This window comes from Nipponia nippon, unplaced genomic scaffold, assembly GCF_047370975.1.
Source record: "Nipponia nippon isolate SJK-2023a ecotype South Korea unplaced genomic scaffold, ASM4737097v1 scaffold_17, whole genome shotgun sequence".
Classification (NCBI taxonomy): domain Eukaryota; kingdom Metazoa; phylum Chordata; class Aves; order Pelecaniformes; family Threskiornithidae; genus Nipponia; species Nipponia nippon.
The window spans coordinates 5,845,961-5,856,695 of NW_028262333.1; the positions used below are offsets into that span (position 1 = coordinate 5,845,961).

A 10,735-nucleotide genomic window follows, 5' to 3' on the forward strand; every position below is an offset into this window, starting at 1 on the left:
ACAAACTCATTGCAGCAGTGCAGGCAGCTGCCGTGACACTGACTCTGCTGGGAAAGGTGCGCTGGGGCTGATCTGTCCCTGCGAGAGACCCCCTTGATCTCCAGCCCTGCTTGATTTCTCTGGTCTATCCTTTGGACCCAGGCTGTGCCTCAGCCTGTCTTTCGGGCGCGTGGGACTGCCCACTGGGGAGAGAGGGAGAGGAAGAGACCGATTTGGAAAGATAGCGAGGAGGAGGAGGAGGAGAGGCAGTGGGAAACCCAGCCCACCCTTTGGCTTCCTCTTGCCTCCTTCTAAAACCTGCAGATTCCTCCAGCCCGTCCAAGCGCCTGAAGTTTCCTCAGCCCTGCTGCCAGGACTGCGAGGTATGGCCCGAGACCTTCGCGTTTGCCTTTGCTGTCCTATTTCTCCTGGCATGGGGGGCCCGATAGCCCCACTCGCGGGGGTCCCTGGCCCGTGGGGTGCGTCCAGTGCTCGGCAACGCATCACTCACGGTGGGGAGGTGGACGCTCCCGACCCCAAATGATGCATTTAGAGACCCCTCCTGACTTCTTCTCTTTCTCCTCTTTGCAGCATCTCCGCTCCTAAACTGAGTCTGTTGCTGTATTTCACGGCCAGATTGCCAGCTTTAACACTTTGGTGGCATCTGACTGTAAAGCTTTAACCTGCCCTAATTTTTCTCTCTCCTCCCTTTTTCCCCTCTGGGTTTTCAGCTGTGGGGTATTTCCTTAGCGAGATGCACAAGACCAGTGTCTGCCACATCAAACCAACCTGCAGAGCAAATCAGCTCTAGTTACAAACCAGTCCTGATTATGCCCAGCCTGGGGTGCCTTGGCAGGTGACGGTTTACTCACCAGAATATCTAGAGGAAGAACAAAAGAGCTGTCGACTTCATCTCAGCTTTTTCTTTTTAATACAGCCGCTCTTATTTCTCCTTAAAAAAAAAAAAAAAAAAAAAGACACTCAGCTTTTTGTTCCAAGCAGTCTTTGAAACCATTTCAAGTCCTGCCCTGGTTTGCTTAACTCCAGCTCATCAACTGTTAGAGAGACGGAGGTTGCAGGAGAAGTGGAACAAAGCTCTGTTTTGTTTTGGGTTTTTTTAAAGTTTTAAGAACTTGGGCTGAGTAAGGCACAATTTTAGATCCACGCAGAAGAGCCGAGGGCCTGTTTCCTTTAAAGGCAGCCGCTGTCCTTCCCGTCCCGGTGACGTGCGTGGCAGTTTAACTCTGCTCTTTGTGTCCCTCCTCTAAGAAAGCTCCGCTCGGTTGCATCCAGCCAAGAAAAGGAAAACTTAACAGGATGGGGGCTGAATTCCCACCCAAACCGAAGGGAACAGTTTCAAGTTGCAGTGATATCGGGGGCACTGGGAAGGTTGCCAGTACTCCGAGCCCTCAGTTACCACCAACTTGAAACAGCCCAAAAACTCAGCAACGCCGCAAAAGGACAAAATTAAACCGCAGCTGTTTGTTAGGGTCAATCAGGCGAGTTGTAAGTGGAAATAAATGGCTGTCGCGTTCTGCGCAGCAGTTACAGCCAAGCTATTGTCTGCCACATAGGCAGGAGCAGGGATGCGGGCGGTGTTGGGAGGGGGAAGAGGCGAAATAAACTTTTCAAACTTTTTTTCAAGCCCCTCCTTCCACAACCCTCTGCTCTTCCGTGACTCAGCCCCAGAGGAATGTCTGCTCCCATGGAAACCCTTTCTGGGTCCTCTGGTCGGAGGGATGTCGGGGCTGTTATCGCTGGAGCGGCTGTGGCAGGGCGAGCCCAGGGAATGCTTTGAAGATGGTTTGCATTTTTGCAGAATATAGCGGACAGTTTCTTCTCTCTCTCCTGTGTGGAGCTGTGCGAGATCAGCTTTCTGTATCCCCCAGGAGCCGGAGGGACCGCTTGCACCTGGCACAGAAGTACCCAGGCTGCTTTTGGTACTGCCCCATGTCCAGTCCGAACAAAAGAAAACGCTCAGGCAGGACAGCAAAATGCTGTGTCGCCTGCCCTTCCGACAGAGGGCTGCAAAGGGCTCAGTATGCACTGCTGCTTGTAGCCCAGGTCTCATCCATGCGCTTTTCTTGGTAGTAATTTAATTGTTTCCCATTATGGATGCAATTTGCAACGTAGACAAACTATGACAGCTACAAGCCAGCCCACAACTATAGTGGCTCTTGCCCTTGTATCAATAAGCCCTGTAAGATCAGGAGCATTTTTAAGTGCAATCAGAGGTGCTCAACTCCCTGAAACGGGAATGGGTTAATACAGCGTTGTGGTGTAGATGTGTCTTTAGTGACTCTGCATGGACAGATGTGGTAGATAGATTTTTTTTCAGGGCGGTTTACTGGGAGTGTGTAAGCGTGTGCATGAGCTAAAGGGAATTTCACTTCCATCTAAACCTCGCTTGGCTTTGTGAGCCTGCACGCTGCATGCGAGGGCACTGCGCAGGTGGCAGGAGCCAGGCTGGCTTCTGCCCAGTCCTCTGCTCCTGCCCTGCTCCCCTGGGACCTGGTGCAGCTGCAGCACGTCTGGGCGAGCTGGCACCCCCAGCAGCACGGCCCGGACACGCAGGGACCTGTTCAGCAGGATGCTTTATGGGGACTCACACAAACAACTCTGACTTCAAATCGAATTTTAGTCTGGGAGTGGCTGGCTGAGTAAAGCTCAGAGGGTCTTGCAGAATATATAGGGAGGTCAGGGCCAGACAGTGGGGTCACAGCCCTCGTGTTGCGTTTCTGTGGTGGCCACACTTGGTCACCCATCTGCACCTTGAAAACTGTGGCCCACGGTGGGGTTTGTAGGCAGAAGCTTCTTCTGGGCCTGTCCTGCATTTATGTTCAGCGGTGCTGGGGCACGTCAGACCCTGCAGAGCCTTGGAACAGCAATGAGCAAATGGCGGGTGGGTGCAGGAGACCCTGCCGCTTGGTCTGGCTGCCTCCCGCGTCACCAGGCTGGGGTGCAGGTGGGGAGCTGAGACATGGGAAGGTTCTTGCCCAACGATTACCCACTCCTGCTCTCGGCTGCTGGCGATGGGTGGTGGCAGCAGGGCCTCTTGCCCGGGTTAGCGGTGGAGGCAGCTGGGGTTATCCCAGTGGCCTCAGGGAGGAGCTGTCAAAGTGGCCAGGCAGAGACTCCTCCCCACGCTAACGTGGCATCCCAAAGGGCTTATGCAACCCTGGCCAGGGCCAGCGCCACATGGGCCACACTCCACCATCCACAGAGCCTCCTCCAGAGGCTGCACCCACCTGGTTCTTGTTCTTCCCCAGCCCTCAAAGGCCCCAGACTGGGCGGGATGAGACAGGAGGGACCTAACAGACCCCAGTGGCACAGACTCTCCTCCGTGCATCACTGCGGGGTATTTTCCCCAGCAGCAGAAACTTATTATGGTGCTACAGGACTGTGGGAGGGAGGTAAAGAGCTTGCCAGAGTAGCCTGCTTTGAATTTATGGAGGTGCTGAGGGTCAGTTTCAGACCTCTCTACACCCCATGGCTCTCTTGTTAGGGACATGGCTGCAAAATGCAATGAGCAGCTCGTGCTGAGGGATAGCCCGGACCATGCTAGAAAGGTGAACTGTCCAGCGGGATTTATGGGAGCCACAAGACTGTGTTTAGACAGGGACAGGGAGTTGAAGTCCCCACTTAGGATGCCGTGAGTCCTGCAGCCCATGGGTGCCAGGTGCTCTCCTCCATCATCAGCAGTCAGGAGGGCAGGCCTGAGGAGGGGGTGGTGACCATGGATATTTATTTTATATTCATATTTATATTCTTATTTTATATTCTCTGTGCCCACGATGTGCTGGTTTCCAGTGTGTCTTGCAAAGTCCTGGCTTCTGTTGATTCCTTTAAGATACAGAAGGGTATAAGGTCCCTGCTTGCTAAAACCTCTTTCCCAGTCCTGTTTTCCTCTGCCCAAAATGACCCCTGGCTGTGCCCCATTGCTCTGCCCCTCATGCTGCCCGCTGCCCTCTGCCCTCTGCGGGGCTTTTGCAGAGCAGTACCGGGCATTCCCAGTGCAGGGCCCCTCGCAGGGATCCCCCTGAGCCCCTCCAGCTGAAGGATGGATGCTGAGCTCTTGGTATGGCCCAGCTGCCAGCTCCAAAGAGCATCTGCTTGGACAGCAGGACCATGGTAGGTCCACAGGGAGACTTGCACCAGTGACTTGCACTGTGGGCCAGGCTCTTCTGCTGGAGCAGCTCTGTGTGCAGGGCTCCTGAGCCGTTATTTCAGGACTTTTGGCTGCCAGGCATTCAGGAAAGACCATGCCTTTGCAAAAAAGCCAGGGGCTCACAGGCGCTGCAATGTCCTCTGTGCAAAGGCTCTGCCTCCAGGAGGATGTTGTTTTTCAAATAAACTTGTTTTCCCATCTCCGGCGCGAGACAGCTCTGCAGAGCTTGTTTGCTCAGACTCTTTCGTGCTCCTTCTTCCTCCAAACACAACACTGGCAGCTCAGACTGTCTGCTGGCTCCTAGCAAGCATGTAATTCCCTGACCCCAGCTCATTGCATGCCCAGACTTTGAAATTCAGGGTTTTTTTGGGCTTGGGGAAACAATCTGAGAGGGCTTCGGTCTGGGGTTGTGTTCTTCTTAAAGCCGTCTTCCACGTGTACAGGCACTGCCATCTCCTCCAGGCTGGGCACTGCCGTGTTTCTGCCCAACGAGCATCACTGAACCTCAGAGCATCTTCCAAAGCAAACAAGCCCCTTGGGAGAAGCCCAGAAGGAGCCTTTACAAGCCAGGGGATGGCAGCAAGGGAGGAGATGGACAGATTCACCAGTACTTTTCCACCTCCCCCCCCAAACCACCCCTCCAGAAGTGAAGAACCAGTGATCTCTCCCGGCAAATGCTGGGAGAGCTCTCAGCGGCCTCCAGAGCAAATAAAGGCGAGGGGAAGGGATGGCATGTACCGAGCGGGAGAGGAGGGAGCTGGTCAGCTGCAGCATTGCCAGAGCAAATGGGCTTACCCACCACCAACCCCTCTCCCCACAGGTCCTCCATCCCACCACGGCAGCCATCCCCACCACCCCGTGCTCCCAGCCCTCTGACCTCCCTGGGAAGCTGTCCTCCATGCCCTGACACCTATTTTGCATGGGCATCCTGCCAGGGCTGGGTGAGGTGCTGAGATTGGAAGGAGGATTTCAGCCTCTACATGGCCAAACCTTGCTAAATTAGAAAGCACAGCCCAGGCTGGCTGGTGCCCTGGCAGCACAGCGTTGGCTTGGTTTTATACCTGGAAAGCTGCCGTGCATGGGGAGGAAGGGAAAGGATGCCCTGGCAAATTAGATATCCATCCATGCTCGCTGGGAGAGAAGACGACACCTCGTCCAATACTTTCGGTCCCAGCAAAGCCATCCATCCGCCCAGCCCCAGGGAGCTGGTGGGCTGCGATGCCCCGGCCACGCAGGTGGAGCGGAGAAGGGCGAGCGGAAGGGAGGCAGCGGAAGCCTTGGCAGGGAGACAAGTCCCCTCGCTGGCAGGAGACAGACCGGGGGTGTTTCGCTCCGGAAGGGAGCGGGCAGCCCTCGCTGTCAGGATTGGGATGCCACTGGCATATTAAGTGGCCAGCTGAGCTCCTCTCTGCCCTCACACAGAGGGGCTCAATCCTGCCAAACAGGAACCGGCGGGGACAAGGACAGGGTGATTTCACCAGCTGCGCTCTCCTGGCTCGCATCGCAGCCAGTGTTAGCTGGGCTGCCTGGCTCACTGGTCCACAGAGTCCCTGCAACAGCCCATCGGGAGGGTGCAAAGGGCTCATCCTCCTGGAGCTCATCTCCTGGTAGGACACAACCCAAAGTGTCCTGGATCCCTCAAACCCAGTCTGGAAACCCTCAGGTCTGAGCAGAAAAGGGAAAAACTATAGCAGAGACCCCAACATTGGTGCTGGGGACGGGGGACTGGTCCCTGATACATCCAGAGATGTCTGTGTCCATGTGGAAAGGGGTTTTCTACTGGATTTAATTCTCCAGTGTCCCGTCTCACCGTCTCTCTGTTATCTCTTTCTCCACTTTCATTTTTCCTCTGATTGACAAATAAAATGGTAGAGAGTTTCATTGCTTGTACCTGGTGATCATATCAGGGTCTTTTAACATGAAAAACGTTTTTTTGGGTCCAAAAAAACTCCTGTGAAGGAAAGGGGAACTGCCATTTTGACTGCAATTTTTCTAAAGGCATCCAGGAAAGCAATAGAAATCTAAACCCCTGCCATCTCATTCTGCAAAATCAAAAGAATTTGTCTTGGAAACATGATTTGGCTTAAGATTTTGGCTAGAAAAGCCAGCATGTGGGGCTGTAATATTGAACAGACAAGGAAGGAAACAAAGAAAACGCCCTTTTCTAAGCGTCTGACTGCCAGCGTGAGCTCAGCCTGGAGCCGAGCGGCACGCGGTGGCCTCCTTCCTCATCCCTCCTTTTCCTCTCCTTTATTCAGGGTTTGCTGAAAGATGAGGGTCTGGATTTTTTTCCTTCTCTGCCTGGCAGGCAAAGCCCTGGCAGCTCCGGTAAGTACAGGAGACAACAGAGCCTCTCTGCTGTCAGGGTTGTCCATCCAGTGTATCTGATGGGAATTTTCTTTTATAATTAACAAACCCCTGGGGGATGGGGGGCAGCAGGAGGTGGCCCTACTGCGTGCCCCGGTGGGTCACCCACCTTGGGACCGTCCTCCCCACGGGCCCCGGCTCATGGTCCTTTTCCCCTGCAGCAGGAGGCTCTGCCTGATGAGACAGAGGTCATTGAAGACCCCACCACCGAGGTAGGTAACTGCTCCTCCTCAGCACCCATCCCTTGCAGCACCCACTGCCCTGGGAAGAGCATCTCCAAAGCACAGGGGGGCTGCTCTGCCCCGCAGGAATGGGGCCCAGGTCTTTTGGCACCCCTACCAGACACACTGACCTCTTTTGCAGGAGCCCGTGGGTGCTAACCCTGTCCAGGTGGAGGTGGGAGAGTTCGAGGAACCCACGGAAGATGTAGAGGAGATTGTCGCAGAGAGTAAGTCACTCCTCCCCTGCCCTCCAGCAGTCAGAGACATCGTCCCTTCCCTGGCTGGGGAAGCTTTAGCTGCCCCAAACAGTGAGGGACTTCTTTGGGAAGGGCTGTAGCACAAGGACAATGCCAACCTAAACGCACACTTAAAAGCAAAAGAGGTGCATGGCCTCTTTCCAGCACTGGGTTCTCTGTAAGCCCTTTTTTGCAACAGAAAAGCCATTGCATTGTGTGGCTACAGAAAGGAGCCCAGAATTAGCCTGAGGGCTAACATGGACTTCTGGAAACCCTCACATCTTCCCAGTGCAGGGCTGTCCCTGGTGAAGTCTCTGTCTTCTCTCTGTGCTGAGATGCCCCGGGCAGCTCGTGGGAGGTGAGGATGGGGCAGGCTCTGACTTTGCTCCCTGCCCTCTCCCAGACCCCTGCCAGAACCACCACTGCAAGCACGGCAAGGTGTGCGAGGTGGATGACAACAACGCGCCCATGTGTGTGTGCCAGGACCCCTCCAGCTGCCCAGCCACCGCCGGCGTCTTTGAGAAGGTGAGGGCAGAAGCTGCTTGATGGACATTGAGGGAGGGACCTCACATGGGACATTGCCGGACATGGTGGGGGAGACAGAGTCAGGGTGGCAGGTCCACCATCTGGTCTCGGCCAGTGGTGACCAAGGAGCTGTTGTTCACCCCAGGAAACAAGTTAAACATCTCATTTGGAGGCTCTCCCTGCTGATCCCTCCAGTAAGGCTGGGCTTCGCTGTCCCTCATGCAGCATCTCCCCATCCTATGCAGGTCTGTGGCACCGACAACAAGACCTATGACTCCTCCTGCCATTTCTTTGCCACCAAGTGCACCTTGGAGGGAACCAAGAAGGGACACAAGCTGCACCTGGACTACATTGGGCCTTGCAAATGTAAGCAGAGCCATTCCCTTAGACAAGGGGACCCCTAAATGGAGCACAGCCCCCTTGTCCATGGGCTGAGGGAGAGCAAAGGTCCAGGCAGACACAGGGCTGAGGTGGGAAGGTGCTGGGGGGGTGTGTCTGGGGTCTGGGACTGCATGTCCAGGTGCTATGTTGACCACTGTGTATGGCTTCCAGTCATCCCCGCCTGCCTGGACACAGAGCTGACCGAGTTCCCCCTGCGCATGCGGGACTGGCTCAAGAACGTGCTGATCACCCTGTATGAGCGCGATGAGGACAACAACCTGCTGACCGAGAAGCAGAAGCTCAAGGTGAGGGGTTGGGGAGGAAGCCTGGGAGCTCACCTCACCAACAGAGCCCAGCACACATAGGGAGCCCATCCAGAATGACCTGTGGACACCCCATGTAAATCGCTTCTCAGGGTCCCCCCCTTACACCCCATTCCCCTGCTGACAAAGTCTCCCTGGCCTCTCCTATGACAGGTGAAGAAAATCCACGAGAACGAGAAGCGCCTGGAGGCTGGTGACCACACTGTGGAGCTGCTAGCCCGCGACTTTGAGAAGAACTACAACATGTACATCTTCCCTGTGCACTGGCAGTTCGGGCAGCTGGACCAGCACCCCATTGATGGGTGAGTGTCAGCAGAGCGGGATGGAGGTGCCTGCTAGGACCCCTTCCTGCCCGAGGAGAAGGGTGATTTGGCGGCAGAAGATGTCAAGGCTGGAGATGTGCCACAAGTGGGTGGCTGGTGGCAGAGGCACAGGCAAAGCCCTGTGGAGGGACAACCCCTGCACACATCTGGCAGGGGCTGGGGCAAACCAGGCTGGGGTAGAGGCAGTTTTACTGTCTGCAAACAGGTCTTCTGCAGAAAGAGGGGCCTCCCCCAGCCCCAGCTGCTCCCATCTCCCTCGCGTGGAGTTTCTGTCTTCTCAGATTTACTGTCGTATGATAGTTCCCTAAAATATCCTAGTCCAAAGGCCCTGGGATAACTTCAGCAGCTGAAATAGCAGCTGCTGGCTTAGCTGTGAGCTGGAGATGGGCATGAGAGCGATCACACACACAGGCACATGGGGTGGGGGCAGCTGGTGAGCTGTGTGACTGGCACAGCCGGTTGCAAAAGCAGACACCCATCCTTGACCTTCATGACACCCAGTGGTGGATACCGGGAGGGCACTGGGACAGCAGTCAAACCAGAGGGAGAGCTGGGGCCAGCATCTTGCCCTGCGCTAGTCCCCGCACCTGACAGAGCATCTCTCCTCCTGTGGGAGGATGGCTGGCGGTGGTGGGCAGCGTGTTGACCATGCGGTCACCTTGGCAGGTACCTGTCCCACACTGAGCTGGCCCCGCTCCGTGCCCCCCTCATCCCCATGGAGCACTGCACCACCCGCTTCTTTGAGGCTTGCGACCTGGACAACGACAAGTACATCGCCCTGGAGGAGTGGGCCAGCTGCTTCGGTATTAAGGAGCGTAAGTACTGAGTAGGGAAGGAATGGAGGGACACCAAAAAGCACCCCCAGAGCCCCCACTCGGGATGAAGCAATGCATTACAGCCAGTCCTGGGGAGGGAAAAGCAGGGAGGGGGGATCACAGGAGCAGTGGGACCTTGGGAGCATCCGGGTCCGGGGCAGCATCCGCCTCCTAACCTCGTCTCTCTCTTTTCCTTCCACAGAGGACATAGACAAGGATCTTGTGATCTAAACCCCCAGCTTCCTTCTCTGCTGCCAACTTTGTCTTGTTTTAAGCTTCCCACTTCCTTCGGTTTTTAAACCGCTTTTGTTTTGTTTCGTTTTTCCCGGGAACAAGGTGCTAATATAGATCAAAACGTATGTAGTAACGGTGCTAAGAGAAATAACAGTCCTCATTCATAGCCTAATCTATTACCACTAGATTACTCACTCGGCTGTTTCCACATGCTCTTGCCAGCCCTTTCTCTCTCTGACATGTCTTTACCATTGACTGACCCTGTTCCTGTCCTAAATATCCGCTCTGCTCTTGGATTGACTTCTCTTAACTCCTTACTAACAGCGCACTCTTGGACAAGTCAGCGTAGACGCAAAGACCTCTCAGCTGATTCACCGCCCCCAGTTACAGGCCGCCAGCAAAGGAAGGCAGAGCCAGAGGATGTAGGAGGATTGGGCTTTTCGAGCAGGGCAGCTGTGGGTGACATTGTGGGCACCCAGCTCATGGTGGGGGGGATGGAGAGGGGTGAGAAAGATGTAGAGTGGCAGGATTTTGTTTTCCTTTTTTTTTTTTTTTTTTTCATTCCCAGGGCTTGAATCTGACAATCATTGGGCACAAAAAAAAGGGATAATCAAACAAATGAATGGGAAAGTGCACAAAATTTAAAAAAAATAAAATGAAACACATCCCATCCTGTAAAATCCCCTCAAAAAATAAAGGTTTGAAAGTGCTACGTGCTTTACCATTACTCAATGACCGTACTGCTGTTGTGTTTTCTGTGCTGCAAAGGGAGATTGGGTGCGGCCGCCTGTTCCCTGGGTGCGCGTGGCTGACCTTGCTGTTGCCATTCTGCTGTAGCTGAGATAAAGCTCTCGGCTCTCCCCAAATCACGGTGCCCTCGAGCACTTGCCACCTCTACCTTTCTTGTGCTTAAATTCCAGCCCTGCCCTCCGAGGGAAGCTGTGTCAGGCTTGGAAGGGACATTTCTGCTCAGAAAGAGGCGTGCTTGCCACACGCTCGAGGGAAAGGCTGTAATAATTTTTTCCTGTTGTGGATTTGGGGGTTTAAGGGATGGGCGGGAGGGAAGGGAGAAGGTATTTGGATTTTGCTTTATAGAGAGGGTCCTGACAGGAGCGAAGGGATGGTTAAGTCTCACAGGCTGAGAACTCTTTTTTTACCTCTGA

The 10,735-nt window shown here is 54.6% G+C and overlaps 1 protein-coding gene across 1 annotated transcript; it reads left to right on the forward strand.

Moving 5' to 3' along the window:
- Positions 1-208: 208 nt before the first annotated feature.
- On the forward strand, positions 209-10,304 carry SPARC (secreted protein acidic and cysteine rich). Its single transcript, XM_009466823.2, has 10 exons — positions 209-362; positions 6,406-6,475; positions 6,676-6,726; positions 6,878-6,962; positions 7,375-7,496; positions 7,742-7,862; positions 8,049-8,182; positions 8,354-8,502; positions 9,190-9,338; positions 9,541-10,304. The coding sequence occupies exons 2-10, from the start codon at positions 6,419-6,421 to the stop codon at positions 9,567-9,569; spliced, it is 897 nt and encodes a 298-aa protein (XP_009465098.1). The 5' UTR covers positions 209-362; positions 6,406-6,418; the 3' UTR covers positions 9,570-10,304.
- Positions 10,305-10,735: the final 431 nt, after the last annotated feature.